General features: G+C 53.6%; 1 protein-coding gene across 3 annotated transcripts in view; it reads right to left on the bottom strand.

The window, feature by feature from the left end:
• The window catches only part of Tmem181 (transmembrane protein 181), a 54,882-nt gene that overhangs the window by 34,468 nt on the left and 3,958 nt on the right, over positions 1 to 16,456 (bottom strand). Inside the window, exon 1 of one of the 3 annotated variants that reach the window (XM_006978048.4) lies at positions 8,451 to 8,659. The exons of 1 other annotated variant lie outside the window; for it this stretch is intronic. In XM_006978048.4, coding sequence (XP_006978110.1) covers positions 8,451 to 8,458 — 8 coding nt within the window. In that variant the 5' untranslated portion in view covers positions 8,459 to 8,659. Of the gene's footprint in view, positions 1 to 7,731; positions 8,366 to 8,450; positions 8,660 to 16,456 lie in introns of those variants that run through there. One more of the 3 variants, XM_042262378.2, reaches the window with a different exon arrangement.

Below are 16,456 nucleotides of genomic sequence, written 5' to 3'. Positions count from 1 at the left end.
ATGGAGCCTACACCACTGGTTCTCAGGCCTCCCCAGGATGGAATGATCCCCAGACAAGATGGTCACACACAACAGCTGCCCCTTGCCTCTCCCCGACATGGCTCTCCCAGCTCCCAATCTGAAGGGTTTGAACTTCAAACTAGAGACTTTGAAAGCTGAGAATCCCCGTCCTCTCCTTGATAAAGAAGTCTAAAACTTAACTTATGGCCAAACAAGAGACTCTGAGATGCCAGTGCCAAGAGAAGTGAGCTTTTCTTTCCAGAACAGCCGTTCTGGGTACCAGAGACCAGCCTGGAGGCTGCATCTGGGGTGCCCATTTGATTTCACCTCCCTGCTGAAATGTCTGAGCTGGTCTAGGCAAGCCTTGGGCCTGTTGCCTTCTAGGATCAGAACAACAGAGATCACTCTGCATCGGCTGTAGGCAGGGCTGTGACGTAAAAACAGAGACCTGTGCTCTACAGCCCCGGCCACACTCACCTCCCACTCTGGCTACCATGACCTTGAAATTCTGGATTCTGGATGCCACACACCATGATTCCTCCTCATGCTAGCTGGCTGCCTCTTTTCTACTCATCCTTCCCACCTTCAGGAACTGCCCAAGGTTCTCTGCTCATAACCTGCCCAACTCTGAAATAGTGTTTCCCAAGGCATCTCTCTACTCAGGAGTCCTATATTACCTCACGGTCAAGAGGCTTAAAGCCGAACTCCCTGGAAGACAAAATAAATAATAAAAACCCTCCATTCATTTGCTACTTCCTGTCTCTATCATTTCTTTTACATTTTTATTTTTCATTATGTTTATTAATTTACCGGGGGCAGGGTGTTGTCGCTGGAGAGTTTCTCTCCTCGTCCCACTAAGTCCCCGCAGTCCCGTAGCCCACTTATAAAATAAACACACAGATGTTTATGTTATTCAAACTGTTTGGTCTAATGGCTCAGGCTTCTAGCTAGCTGTTCTTATATCTTAAATTAACCCATTTCTATAAATCTCTAAGTTGCCACGTGGCTGGTGGCTTACCAGTATCTTAACATCTTCTCATGGTGGTGGCTGGCAGCGTCTCCCTCCTCAGCCTTCCATTTCCCAGACCTCTCCTCTTTGTCCCGCCTACACTTCCTCTCTGGCTACTGGCCAATCAGCGTTTTATTTATCAATCAATCATCCACAGCAGGGTGTGCACAATACCGTAATGTGCATGTAAAGGTCAGAGGATAATCTGTGGTGGTCAGTTCTCTCCTTCTACTAGGTGGGCCTGGGAATTGAACTCAGGGAGAGGTGAGTCCTAGCTCCCAAGCCCTCTCCATTCCAGTCTACGAGCCTGTCCAGACCTCTGCAGTTGGTAGAGCTGCTCAGGAGCCTACCTTCCCAGCACAGGGGTGAGTTTCACCTCCTCCTGGGGGCTCCCCCAAGTACTTTCCCAACATTCTGACCCACCCTGGCTACCACCCAGCACGAGCTCTGTCACCAACTCCAGCGCATCCTGACACCGGAGGGGGCACTCTGTGGACCTCCGTTTCACAGACAAGAGAGTCGACTTGGCCGGGTTAGGGAGGGGCGGGCTCTACCTCAGCAGTAACAGCAGGCTTGCCCAGCATACCTGACACCCTGGCTTCAGTCCCCAGCACTGTGGTGGGAGTCAGGGGGCAGAGACAGTTCCTTTGCCCCCGATCACAAAGCTGCCACACAGCAGCCTCCAGACCCAGGCATCGGGCTTGCTTCCCAACACAGTCCAGCCAGACTCCAGCCACGTGCACTCACACATACTGCCCCCCTGATCTGAAGCCTCCTCTTCCCAGGCCACCCAGATCCCACCCCACGCTCAGGCTCCCACCTCCTCATGACGCATCCCTCCGGTATTCCATCTCTCATGGCTGCCCTCATCGTCCCCACTACAAAAGGGGACTTCGTGCCTAGGGACAAGACATTACCTGGCCTGCACAGACAACGGGCTTGGCCCAGGGTAGGCACTCAAAACTCAGCTACTGTGCGGTCTGAACGAGACGTCCCTCACAGACTCCGTTCCCAGTTGGTGGCACTGTTTGGGTAGGTTAGGAGGTGTGGCCGTGCTGGAGGAAGCATGTCACTGGGGCGGGGGTGGGGGGGGGTGGCCTTGAGGTTTCAAAGTCACATGCCATTCTGGGTTGTCTCTTTGCTCCCTCCTTATGGTTTAAGACTCAGCTTGCTGTTCCATGCCTGCTGCCATGCTTCCCCACCACGACGGTGAGGACCTTTTTATCCCTCTGAAACCGGGAGTGCAGATAAACCCATCCTTCTATAAATTGCCTCACTCATGGCTTTTTACTATAGCAACAGAAAAGCAAGGAAGACATAAAGTCATCTACACACTTTTTTTTTTTTTTTTTTTTTTTTGGGTTTTTCGAGACAGGGTTTCTTTGTATAGCTTTGCGCCTTTCCTGGAACTCACTCTGTAGACCAGGCTGGCCTCGAACTCACAGAGATCCGCCTGCCTCTGCCTCCCGAGTGCTGGGATTAAAGGCGTGAGCCACCACCGCCCGGCTCATCTACACACTTATTACAAAAGCATGTCGTTCTGTTAAGCCAGAGGTGAGATGCTAGGGAGCGGGAAGGGATCCCCAGTCCCCTCTATCTCTAGGCCACATCAAACACATCTGCCGGCCAGCTGACCAGGGCAGAGGACACCTATGACCCCTGCCACATCTCTGCCGTCCTTCCTTGCACATGCGCTGGATTTCCTCTCTGGGGCTGTCCTTCTTCTTCCACTTGGGATCTCACGAACATGCCCTACCATCCTGGCCAAGCTGGGGCCCACGGGCCCTCGGGAGATCTCCCAAGTGCAATGAAACAGTCCGTCCCTATGGACTCTGGGCTCTGTCTACGTCAGTCTCCATTTCATGTGCCACAGCCACAGTTCCCAGAGAAATGCAACATGCCTTCGTAGGGAAGCCTACCAGCACCCCAGCTGCAGCAGTCATCGTCTGAACTGTGGGCGCCCTGCTGCTCCTCATACGTACACCCATGACCACCTCCCGAGGGAGGGCACATCGGCTAGTGATGCTATGGGCCCCTCTGTGACCGAGGGTCTCTACTGGGGACACAGCGGTTCTTGCTGCTCTCTGCCTCTCCTCCTCGTCTCTGTCCACTCCTCGGCTTGTCTCAGGCCTAAGACAGGAGGCAAGGGGGCTTCTCCTCATCCATCTCCACCCAGCCCTCCACTTCACACCCCTGTTTAACTGCCCACTTGTCCGATCCTCTTGGGGATCCAACAGATACCTCAACGTGAGTCGTTTGAACTCAATCCCCTGGTCCTCCCCATCACGTGCTCCACCTACATCCTTCTTCACTTCGGATCCTAGCCATTCCACCTTCTAGTTGGTAAGCCGGAATCCTAGATGCCACGAGCAGTCTGGTATGGAGACTTCGAGACAGACGCCATCTAAGGTCACTGGGGTCTGGTCTTGTTGGGTTGAGCCTGGCCATGCTCCACTGTGACTTCCGAAAACTGAGATCACGTCCCCACTGCAGGCTAAGCCACTTTTCACAAGACAGTCTATTAAAGCCAAATGCTTCCTAAGAGTATGCCTATCTTCCCCCGGGTCCCAGTCAAACAGAATTAAAAATGAAACTCAAAACACTAAGTCACGCAGGCACGAAAGCCCCTTACCTCCCAGCACCTGACCATGCTTCCAGCATCCGACTCAGTGATAGGCATCCCACTGCCACCGACTTTTCAGCTAGAGCCAGCTCCCAGGTGCCTCTCCTGCCCCGAGAGACCCAACCACTATCAGAAGAGCAGGCTACCTCTCAGGGTCTCGGGGTTTTACTGAATGTGATAACTACTCACTCTCGTCTCCACCCTCCCCGGTGGCCCAGAGCTGGCTGGGGACCGCAGTTATGTGTCCTATGCATGATAAATGTCTAATCACTGCCGAGTCCACAGTCTCTACTTTCTCTGCCCCAGTCTTCTCTTTTCCTTCCTCTGGGTTCTACTACATTCTCTGCTATGGTAAACAATCACCCACTGTAGCTGCAAGATCTAACTATCTTCCCCCAGTTCACCTTTTAGTAGCCTCTGTGGCTGGCTTTGTCTTCTACACTGAAGGCAGGCAAAGCAGCTCCATGTCACTGTGATCCAAAGGCCATCTGACCAACATCCGTCCACCACAACTTCAAGGGCCACGCATGCTCGGCGGGCACGTGGAGCATCCCGGCTTGGCCAGCTGGAAAGTCCGGTCCCCACTGGCCTGGCTGGGTGCCTCCGAGTCCCTGCCAACATTATGCCCACTAAGCACTTCTCTCTCCCACACAGGCCCCTCACGGTCCATAAAACAGTGGGCAGAGAGTGTGGGAGACAAGAACTGATGGCTGACTGTAAGTCAGCGGCAAGGCAGGACTTAGTTGGGTGGAGAAAGTGAGAAAAGCACCTCTTCATGCTGCTGTGCTGACTTTGCTGTCGTGGAATATTTCATTATGCAAAGACGCACTACATTGGTTTATGTTGTGGACCATCACTTTAACTGTGTAAAGGTGTGGTGTATTTGTCTATGCTGCATTTGTTTCATTGTATAAGGATGTGTTGCATTTGTTTCACCTTGCCTGCCTAAGGCACCTGAATGGTCTAATAACAAGCTGAACCGCCAGTAGCTAGGCAGGAGAGGGACCGGCGGGGCTGGCGGGCGGAAGAGAGAACAGAGGAGAAAGAGAAGAAGGACATGCCCACGGCCAGAAGCCAGGCAGCTGCTGGCTAGACACAAGAAGCAGTGAAAAGTAAGATATACAGAAGGAAAGAAAGGTAAAGAGCCCCTAGGCAAAACGTAGATGGAGAGAAAAAAGTGAAGTCGTAAGAGCTAGCAAGAAACAAGCCTAAGCTAAGGCCGAGCATTCATAACTAATAATAAGTCTCCGTGTCGTGACTTCCAAAAGCAAGCCTGCTACATTACACTTTACCCGGAGGGAAAACCCATGCCAACCATCACCACCTTTATAGTACCCCGACGACAGCCCAAAGCATCACCTAAAAGGAAGCAAGTTTGCTCCCAAAACTCGTCTCTTCAAGCCACTGGAACAGTGGAGAAGTTCGGTTACAGGCCTGGGGAGGTGGCCTGGGTGGTAGAGTACCTGTCATACCTGCCATGAGACACTGAGCTGGGGCCCCTGGCACCGACACATAAATCCATGCACAGCATGCCACACACTTATAATCCCAGCATGGACACATAAACCCATGCACAGCACGGCATACACTTAAAATCCCAGCACTGGGGAGGCAAACGTAGGGGAATTTCTGGAGTTCACTGGCCAGCCATTCTAGCCAAATCTGTGAGCTGCACCTTCAGTGAGAGACCATCTCAAAAAGTAAGGTGGGGAGTGACTGAGGGAGAGACAGCCAGCGCTGACCTGCAGCCTCCACACGAGTGCCGAGTGCCTGGCGCCTGCACAGGCGGACACACACTCGGGCGGACACACACTCAGACATGGCAAACAAAGACTGAAAAGAATACTCACAGGACGATCGGTTTGCTACTTGGCAAACCGCTACCCAGACTCCCCACTTCCTGGGCAAGGGTTTTTAAATCTATCGCCCCCTTCATATTTTAGTTGAGTCTATTTTTTTTTTCCACAATTGGCATAAAAACAATCTCTCCTTTGGCTCGAGGTACTGGCTTGGTGCCCACAAGCCTGGGTCCCCACTTTCTACCACACAAGTGACATTTTCCCCCTCTGAGGATAGGGATAAGCCGAGTGCTTAGAAGTTCTAAGGTTGTTGTTGCAGGTGGTGAAATTACCAAAGGCCTGGAGAAATGTGGGGAGAATCGTGGTAGTTATCAGATGTCCATTTGCTTCTCCGCTGGAGGGGGGCATTTCTTTTATTGTAGTGTAATTTATTGATTGGTCTTCTTCCTCATGCAGCCCTGGCTGGCCTGGAGCTTGCCATGTAGAACGCTCTGGCCTCAAACCCAGAGATCCACCTGCCTCTGCGTGTTCTACCCTACTCTACAACTTACTACATTTTTTTCAAGCAGGATTTTGATTTGTTGCCCAGACTAGACTCAAACACCTAGGTTTAAAAAAATCCTCTCGCCTTAGCCTCCCACTTACGACCAGACCCCCGGGAATGTTCTACATGGCCAGCTTTTCTCTTTACTTTGAAAAAACAAAATTTAGACCCTGGTAGAGTATCTCTGAAGATTCACTGTGTAAAAAGTCTCTGCTCCTTTAGCCCCAGCCACTGAGAGGGAAAAATTGGCATTTCCTGTGTACCTACTTGACACCAGGCTAGCCACCTGGGGAGCTACCCTGGGGCACAGGTAATACCAGGCCATTTAGTATAAGGGGAAATGGGGGGTGTGGTCGGGGCAGCAGGAGGTAGAGGTGGGATCTGAACCTATGATGCACACCCAGCATGTGAGAGGCTGGCTTTGGGAAGGGGGTCCACCAACCCCTCACATTCCCTACAGTCCCTTACCATCTTCACCTTTTAAATAAGCGGCACCCGACAGGAAACTCTGAGGAGGGAACCTGGAGGTTGAAACTTGAATCAGCTACGGTGAATAGCCTGCAAACCATTGAAGAGACTTCCAAAGGGGCGTTATTTGGCCGTTCAAGACCTAACAATTATGCACATTTCAGCAAACGAAGACCTAGGCCCCCTAAAGAAGCATGAGTTCGAGTATGTTCTTCCTGGGCCACAAGCCCAGTGGCCCACACCCAGATACATGCTGGTTAGGTCATCAAGCACCTTCCCAAACCAAACAGGAGGAGGAAGCAGGCCAGACACGGATCACACAGGCCACGTGTGACCCAAGGAGACCACGCACTGGACCAGTGCCAGGTTGTACAGTCCAGATCCCAGGCAGGAAAGCCTCTCCACCATGGTCAGCAGGGTGACCTGGGGTGACCCACTCTGCCTCTCTAGGATGCTGGTTCCTAAACTGTAGCACCCAGGAAACAGGGGCCCAAAGTTGCCGGGAGGATGGATCCTTAATCCCAGACACCCTTGACTGGGCACTCATCTGCTGCTGTCTGCTGTTAAGAGTGTGGGCTCTGGAGTCTGCCCACGGAAGCTACCATCTCAAGGAGACTTAAGAGTTAGCCAGACACCGGCTGATTCCTATACACCCGTTTCCTTTTCCTGATTTGTAGCAGTAATGAGAATAACTCCCCTATGGGAGGGTGGTGGTGAGAAGCCCATAAAACAACAATGGGTGTAAGGTAACACAGTAAGGATTGGTGAGGAGCCACGGGAGTTTTCTTTAAGTTTTAGACATCATTTTCTTTCAGAAAAAAAAAAAATTACCCTAAGGGATACACACCACCCTTACTCTCTTGCCCATCAGAGCCCAAGTCCTGCTTCCCAGATAGCAAATGTCCAGGCTGCCACACTGTAGGGGGCAAACCCTTACAAAGCTGCATTCTGCAGCCCCCGCCCCCCCAAGCGACCTTTCTCTAGTAATGGCTTCCCTCCGGTCTAGTTCCTTGTTCTGTAACACGGTATAGACTCTTGGGTTTCAGATCTGGTCATGGGCCAACTCTCTCACATCCTCCGCCTCGGTATTCCCCCCTTGGAAAGAACTAAGGACAGGGACTCGGTACTGCCACGCAGCTCCAGGCCTGTAAGAACACCCCTGAAGCATGCAGCTGCCACTGGGCTACAGAGCCGTAACTCCTGAAGGAAGGCACCGTTCCTAAGAGGCGAGGAAGACCACCTTGGAGTGCCGTCCCTGCAGCTGTGCGGAGGCCCGGCGCTAACTCACCTCCAGCCTGCCTCTGATCCACCTGAGTCAGGATTTCCTCCATGGGCTGAAGTGAGGCAAGCCAAACTTCCAAGGAAGTAGGAGGAAAGATATCTTTCCACCGCGGACTCTTCTTGCATCGAGAAAACGCTCCCCGAGTTACCCAGCTGCCTCCAGAACCCCAAATGAGCCTTAGCATGGCATCCGGTGGCCCCAGGCCACCTTTCAACCTCCACGACTCCGGGCTCTCCCTCACCGCTACCTCGGTGCACGCCCAGGCGACAGCTGCGTCAACAGCAGCTTTAGGGATGGCGTCCCTGGGGTTCGGGTTTTCCTCGTTAACAATCTCCACACTTTACAGAGCGACTCGGGCCCCAAAGTCAGCAGATTGTAAAACTCGTAAAAACTCAGCGCACCCGAGAGATCTAACGAGGCTGTACCAGCTCCAGCGTGCCCACGTCACCAAGCGCCACCAAGCAGCGCGTCTGGGGCAGCTGAGGACCCCGATCGCAGCTGGGAGGGGGGGTGGTCCAGCTCCAGCTGGCGGGTGTGCGAGCCGGGGGGGGGGGGGGGGCATCGTCACCGACTCCGGACGCGGAGCAGCTACGGACCAGCCCTCCCCCGCCGAGTGCCCGCCGAGACCCTCTCGCGCCCCGGAGCCCCGCGGCGCGCGCGCACGAGCCGGGGACCCCAACTCCAGGCCCCGGGACCCCATGCCCAAGCCACGGCCCGCCACTCACGGTTCCATCTCGGAGCCCCGGGGCCCTCGGTCCCCGCCGGCGCGTCCCGAGCCCGCCCGGCGTCCCGCGGCAGCCGCAGCCGGAGCCACCCGCGAGGCCGAGCAGCCGGCCGCGGAAAACGCATCAGAGCGCGACGCGCAGTCACGTGCGCGGAAGCGGCGGCCGGGCAGGGCGGAGCGGCCTCCAGCAGCACTCCCGCCGGACACCTGTCACGTGGGTGATCGTCACGGATATCCCAGGTCCGAGGCCAAAATCCACCGAAGAGCACGGAGCCCGGAGGCCTCGTCCAAGTCCCCAAACGCTCATCGTGGCTGCTTCCTCTTTTCTGTATCTCCGAGGGTGAGAGGAAGTATCTAAGGAACTATTAGCATCTCTCCAAAGTTTGCTACTCTATCAAGGCGTCGTTCACACGTGCCACGCTGTTGTGTCTCTCCAGCAACCATTAAAACCAAGGCCCGCGGGTTTCTGGGACACACAACCCAGAAGCTGAGGGAGACGAGCATGCCCAGGGCAGCCTCTCACCCTCCCGCCTGCAGGACTCGGTAACTCTTCTGCCTCCGTTATCTCCCTTCACCTTTCCGGTCTTCAGCGAGGCAGGACTTTGGGACGCATCAAGCCCAATCTATGAGTGAAACGGATGTTATTCCCCATATCTGAACGGTGCCATTCCACCACCATCCCCGATGTTGCCACATTTTAGGTATCCCCTCTTCCCAAGATTTGACAGCCTGGCACAGAAGACTGCACATGAGCATTAACCAAATGATTCAGGGGGACTTGCCGACTGACTAGCAGTACACCAGCCTGCTTTCTAAAACTGAGAGAACTGGGGAAGCCTGCTCATGGGGTCAGAGACAAGAAGGCAGGGGCCAGTGGGTGCTCTCACCTTCTGACGAGGGTGCGCTAGCGGCTCCGCTTGGCCTGAGACTTTTCATAGTTACAAGCACTGAAAGTCCCGTGTCCTGGAGACCCCCTCAGATGCAGGCAAAGCGTGACAGCAAATCACACCCCGGCCCCTTTTTTTTTGTTTGTTTGTTTGTTTTTTTGTTTTGTTTTGTTTTTTTAAGTCTCTGGTTTGACATTTTTTTTTTGTTATTGCTGTTGTTGGTATCTTTTTTTTTTTTTCAGGTTTATTTATTTATTATGTATACAGTGTTCTGCATGCATGCCAGAAGAGGGCGCCAGATCTCATTACAGATGGTTGTGAGATGGTTGTGGTTGCTGGGAATTGAACTCAGGACCTCCGGAAGAACAGCTAGTGCTCTTAACCGCTGAGCCATCTTTCCAGCCCCGGCCCCTGGTTTTTATTGATGGTTGTTTCTGTGGGTTACCAGGCAAACCTGTCTTAACATTAAAAAAAAAAAGTCCTTAGCTTGGTTCCCTCAAGAACAGAACTAGGGACAGTAGTCTCCGTGGTAATTTCATCAAGAACAGAGGAGAACGCCGGAAGGGTCTGAGGGAGCTAGAAGCTTCACCACACACAGTGAATTGTTTGGTCTACAAGATAGCGCCAGAGAAACTGCCAGCAGAGTCCAGAACCGTCTCTAGGCTCTACCCTATCCATCACCTGTTGCCCATGGGTTAAGGTCTAGCCTACACATCCGGTGACTCTTCATCCCATGCAAACAACTTGGGGCCGGTGCCTGCAGGCACTGGGCAGCCCATGAGTGATGAATGAGCCTCCCCTGCCAGCACTGATGGGCCGGGGTCTGTGGTGGCAGAGGCTGGAACCATGAGAGTTTTCACTAGGACCAGGGAAGCAGAGTGGAGAGAGGACCGAGGTGGAAAGGCAGCACAGGAACAGCATGCGTCTGAGCAAGGCTAGATCTGAGGCCCTGGCCGACAGGATCCTGCACTAAGAAATGGAGGTTGCTCTGGACGTGCGAAATGAGACGTCTGGGAGTGACTAGCGGTCCTTTGGGGCTTTCTTGGGGCTCCGGCTGCAGGTGGTGACCTTGTCTCCTTGGTAACCTCAGTGAGTGTCTGCCTGAGGGTGAATTCCTCCTGCGGAGCAGGCAGCCTGTGCATGTGAGGGAGTCCTCGTCCTGATCCAAGATTGGGGGCGATGAAGCAAAGGGGCAGAAGAGCAGATTAGCTTCGGACCTCGGGTCACGAACTGTGCTGAAGCGAGGTCATCTGGGGGAGCTTTAAGAAACCCCAACGCAGGCCGGGCGGTGGTGGCGCACGCCTTTAATCCCAGCACTCGGGAGGCAGAGCCAGGCGGATCTCTGTAAATTCGAGGCCAGCCTGGGCTACAGAGTGAGATCCAGGAAAGGTACCAAAACTACACAGAGAAACCCTGTCTCGAAAAACAACAAAAAAAAAAAAAAAAAAAAAAAAAAAGAAAGAAAGAAAGAAAGAAACCCCAACGCAGGTAAACCAGATCTGAAGTGCAGCTTAGGAATGGGCTCTTTGTAGGGCTCCCTCCAGGACTCCCAGACACAGCAAGTTTGTTAATCAACCCAAGCTCTTCCTGGAGGCCAGCTGCAGTTCTGGGCTCAGGTTCTGTAGATACTCTCTGTATCTTGGTAAGAAATCCTCCTTTTTTTTTTTTTTTTTTTTTTTTTTTTGTCTAAAATTAAACTCAAAACCAACAGTCATGAACGCTGCAGGGCCTTCCCTACAGAGAGTGGTGGTGAGTTTCAGCTAGTCCCTGGTATGGGCATGGCTCTAAATGCTGGGGACTATGGCAAAGCTCCCATCTCACTGCCATGGGGGAAGTCCCCTGCAGGAGGGCGCAGCAGCTGGCTACCCGCAGAAGCTTCCAGTCTAGACAGAAGAAGACCAGGCAGAGGTCGACCTGCCCTTCCCAGAATTTAACAAAACCCTAGCCCCCTCCGCCAGCATGGGACAGCAGCCTAGAATTATCACTGCGGTCGCAAATTGAGGGACAACGGGGGGTGGGGGTGGCAATAACACAGTTAGTGTCGCTCAGAGATTAAAACCCTATCTTGGAATCCTGCAGAGGCTTGGTGGGGAAGCCCAGTGGGCGTTGCTTGGTGTGCTGCCCCAGAGCAAAGGGCTGAAGAGTCAGCATGGCTTCCCCATTCTTTCCAAGTTCTGTTTATCTCCTTCATCCTACAAGGAGCAGAGCAAGACAGGGAGCAGCCGCTGGATCCCACTGCCCCCCCCCACATTACAGGGGCAGCACTCCCAACTGGGGGGGCGGGGTCTCTGGTGGGAGGAGAGAGGGAGTGAGAGCCAGAGCCAGCAGGCTTGAGTACCTGGGCTTCTGGCGGGCGGGTGATCGGTCCTCAGCTCACCCCATGTCTTTGTAACAAACCAGAGGCTGCTCACTTAGATCATAATGTTCCATCAACGGCTGAGTGCCGAGGTAGGGAAGGCTGACGAGGGCCAGTCCTAGGCACAGGATGGATCTGCCCAGCTACAGGACACAGGGTCAGGAAGAAATCCTCTGCTTTGGCCTTGAACACAAAAATCGGGGGCGGGGTGGGGCGGCGGGGGGGGGGGGGCGCGGGCGGAGGCTTTTCCTTGCTTTCCTGGCTCTGGACTAAACCAAACAACTCAAGGACACACAGGGTAGCGGGAGGATGAGGTACCTGGCCCAACAAACCTGGGGGACTTCAGAGAGTGGACCTGGACTGTAAGTGGTGACATTAGAGATGTCCACCTGCACATAGGACCTAAGGTAATGGCCTGGGGAGAGCCTGCCCCCCCCCATGCCCTTTCCTAGAAGGGTATTATGGTTCACATGCATCTGTTTGTTAGAATTACTTTTCATAATTGCTCATCTGGATCATAGTCAAGTAATTTTCAGTTATGGGGGCATTCTTGATATTATTAAGACATCAGGATAGGAAAAGAGAGACTATGAGATAGTGGTTATTTTAGAAAGAGTCTCGGGGGTTGCGCTGATGATTCCGTTGATCAAGTGTTCGCCACACAAGCATGAGGAGCTGGATTCAACCCCCCAGAATCCACAATGAGCAGTCAGGCATGGTGGTTGTATGCTTGTGATCTCAGCTCTGAGAGACAGGTGGATTCCTGGGGCACACGGACAAGCCAGGCCGGCAGAGATGGTAGTCGGTGATCGCCAGTGAGAGATACTGGAGAGAGAGGGGCGGGGTGGGGGAGCCAGAGAGAAGTCTCAGTGGATAAGAGTACCTAGGGTGCACACGTGAGTGCTTGAGTTTGGATCCCAGCACCCACGTAAACAGCCAGGTAAGTTGGGTAGTTAGGGAGGTGGGGGTCCAGGGGGAAGGGGAAAACATATAAGAAAAAAAATTTTGAATAAAAAAATTAGTTAAAAAAAAAAAGCCAGGGGAGACCATGTAGGCCCCTGTAACCCCGGCTCTGTGGGGCGCAGAGGTGGGGATCGCCGGGGCTGTGGTTCACTGAGCGATCCTGTGTCAAGGGAGTAAGATCAGTGAGCGAAGAGGACAGCAAAGACCTCCTGTGGTTCTGTGTACATGCATGGGTGCACACACCCGCACACACACACCACACACACATATACACCACACACTTACACATACACCACACCTACACACATACACCACACACTCACACATACACCACACACTCACACATACACCACACACTTACACATACACCACACCTGCACACATACACCACACACACATATACCACACACTTACACATACACCACACCTGCACACATACACCACACACTTACCCCGCCACACACACACTTCAAAAATAAAAACACCTAGCATGTGGAAGGCAGAGGCAGGCAGATCTCTGAGTTTGAGGCCAACCTGGTCTACATGGTGAGTTCCAGGCCAGCCAGGGCTACATAGTAAGATTCTACCTAAAAATAAATAAAAATAATAATCAAAATAAATAAAAACAATATTTAAAAAAGAAAGAAAACCCAAGGCGGCATCTCATGCCTATGACGCCAGCACTGGGGAAGTTGAGGCAGAATGACCATGAATTAATTCAAGGCCAGGAGAAAGAAAATAAATACTGTGCTCACTCCAAGGCCCTCACAGAAATAATTAAACTTGACTGAAGCACCAGGCAAGAGGTCTGATGATCGTGCGGCTCCTGCAGGATCAGGACAGGCCCCGGATGGACGCACTGCAGCACAGCCCTGGCTGTGGCAGTCTGAGGTGATGGGCACTGTGGGTCCCTGAAGGCTCAAGTCCCGGGGGAGTATGTTTCACACCCAGCCTACATATTCACCTTCTTGCTGCCTCAGTGGCATGGGGCAGAACTGAAAAGTTGTTCAGAAAAGGAGGCCCAGCCACAGCCCAACAGGAGCCTGCTCACACACAGCAGAGGGTGACGGACCCTACCTCCAAGCAGGCCACCATCCTGGGGGCTGTGGATTGTTGGGGTGCTCCATTACATCATAGAGACCTGCATTCTATACAGGGGAGCCATCTGTCCAGTATCTGTCAAAGGGGTAACCCGGGGCTGTAGTTCAATAGTAGGGTGCCTACCTAGCATGCTTGGGGCCCGGGTTCCCTCCCCAGCACTGTGAAATCCAGGCTGCACAACTTTGAGCTAAGATGTTTCTTCATGGGTTTGGAAGTCCGTGCTTGAGGTGCAGAGCACTGGGGTGAATACTAGGCAGCAGAGCCGGGGTCTCCTGCAGGTAATGACTTCCATGCCGGAGCTCCCTGGGTTAGTGTGAGCCCCCTGGGTTAGTGTGAGCCCCCGGGGGTGTGTGGTGGTGCTTGCAAACAGACCCCTGCCATTGCCAAGTCTTCACGGCCTCGGGAGCATCTCCCCCTCCCTGAGCTGGAGAACCCCTTCCCTGTGCTGGAGAACCCCCTCCCTGTTCTAGAGAACCCCCTCCCTGTGCTGGAGAACCCCTCCCTGCGCTGGAGAACCCCCTCCCTGCGCTGGAGAACCCCCTCCCTGAGCTGGAGAACCCCCTTCCTGAGCTGGAGAACCCCCCCTGTGCTGGAGAACCCCCCTGTTCTAGAGAACCCCCTCCCTGTGCTGGAGAACCTCCCTCCCTGTGCTGGAGAACCCCCTCCCTGAGCTGGAGAACCCCCTCCCTGAGCTGGAGAACCCCCCCCCGTGCTGGAGAACCCCCCCCGTGCTGGAGAACCCCCCCCCTGCGCTGGAGAACCCCCTCCCTGTGCTGGAGAACCCCCCCGTGCTGGAGAACCCCCCTCCCTGCGCTGGAGAACCCCCTCCCTGCGCTGGAGAACCCCCTTCCTGCGCTGGAGAACCCTCCCCCGTGCTGGAGAACCCCCTCCCTGAGCTGGAGAACCCCCTCCCTGCGCTGGAGAACCTCCCTCCCTGTGCTGGAGAACCCCCTCCCTGCGCTGGAGAACCCCCTCCCTGCGCTGGAGAAGCCCCGCCCTGAGCTGGAGAACCCCCCTCCCTGAGCTGGAGAACCCCCCTGTGCTGGAGAACCCCCTCTCTGCGCTGGAGAACCCCCTTCCTGCGCTGGAGAACCCCCCCATGCTGGAGAACCCCCCCATGCTGGAGAACCCCCCCCCCTGCGCTGGAGAACCTCCCCCAGTGTTCCATGGTTTCTGCACCCAACACTCTGTCACTCTGGTGTTCCACCCAGTTGTGGACACAGGACTTGGTTACAACAGCTTGGATCACAGGACTTCTTCCTGTATTCCAAATAATGGTTCCTTACAAACTCTAAACACCGAAAACCCTCTGTTCCACACGCAGTGGGCCCAGGCGAGGCATTCTGAGGGCCTGCCAGCAGTCTCTCTTCTCCCTCCCTCCCTGTGGAGGCCAACATGGACATCACTGCTCCTCCTCAGTCAGTGAGCACAGTGAACAGAGAGATGGACGCTTTGCTTGAGCTGGAACTTACATTTCAGTCCCACCTGAGTGTTCTATTTTCTGGATCCCACGTATCGTTCATTAAGAAACAGCTCAAAGTCCCTGAATCTGAGATAACTAGCATCCATACACTGTCCCAATGCCAAGACAGATGAGAGGGACACTCAGAAGGCCTGGAAAGACTCAGGGCAGGTCCAGAGGCCTAGATCAGAGTTACTGTGGTACTAAGGATCCTGTTCCACCTCTAGCTTCAGAGAACCTCTGCCCAGCCTCTCGCTTTGATCTGGAAGCTGCCAGACAGGTGATAAGAGTTCTTAGTGCCTGGTGCCAATACTGTAACCCTCCTCAATTCACACAGCCCCCCTGCATAAAGTCTTTCTGTAACACGTACAACTCACACACACAGGAGCATCCCCAGGCCCTCTTACAGGGGGTTTGATTCCCCCTACAAGGTGTTTGATGATCCTGTTTGCTTGAAGCAAATGAAGGGACCACTTTCATCCACACAGTAACAAGGAAACCTTGCCAGAGAGTCTATGAAGTCATACAGAGGCGGAGGGCGAATGAGGCACAGGAGTCACTGTAGCAGAGGACAGGAGTTCTAAGTAGGTCCCACTTCAGGGTCAGAGCCTCAGAACACAGGGCAAGGTCTGGAAGGACCCACAAGGTGTGTGCTTAGACATTCACTGGGGACCTGGCAGGGGCGGGGTGTCTGTGCAGATGGCCCATGGAAAGAGGCACAGGCAGCCAACTTCCCTGGGTGACACTTGGGGTTCAGGAGCAGTTGTCTCCTTGGTTGGAGGCCCTTAAGAGATACTAAGAAACTGGGGAGAGCGTCTAGTTGTGAGATCCTTGCTATGTGCAGCTGAGAAGTGTTTACCACCATATAATATTTAAGTATGGAGTAAGTGCCATGCCTTCACCTCTTCTACTGCGGATGAATATTTGGTTGGCCTCGAGCTTAGAAACATTATACTGTACTGATGTCAGTATAAGATAAGAGCAGCTTCTTGTCTCTTGATGGGATCCTGTCTGTGTCCCTGCAGGAGACACCACCCTCGAGAGGAAACAGTGGGTAAGTGTACGCACAGCCTTTGCAGACGCTAACAACTTCCTGCAGAGATGGCCCCCACTTGCAGAAATGGCACCTCATCTGAAGTATATGACCCTTAGAAGTCCTGGTCAACAGATCTGGCTTCTCCACTGATGCCATGGCTGGGGAATGGTTGGACTTAAGGCTATCCCTTCTCTTTTAAAGA

Source organism: Peromyscus maniculatus, chromosome 16, assembly GCF_049852395.1.
Source record: "Peromyscus maniculatus bairdii isolate BWxNUB_F1_BW_parent chromosome 16, HU_Pman_BW_mat_3.1, whole genome shotgun sequence".
In the NCBI taxonomy this organism is placed as follows: Eukaryota; Metazoa; Chordata; class Mammalia; order Rodentia; family Cricetidae; genus Peromyscus; species Peromyscus maniculatus.
This window is presented reverse-complemented; position numbering and strand designations above follow the sequence as displayed.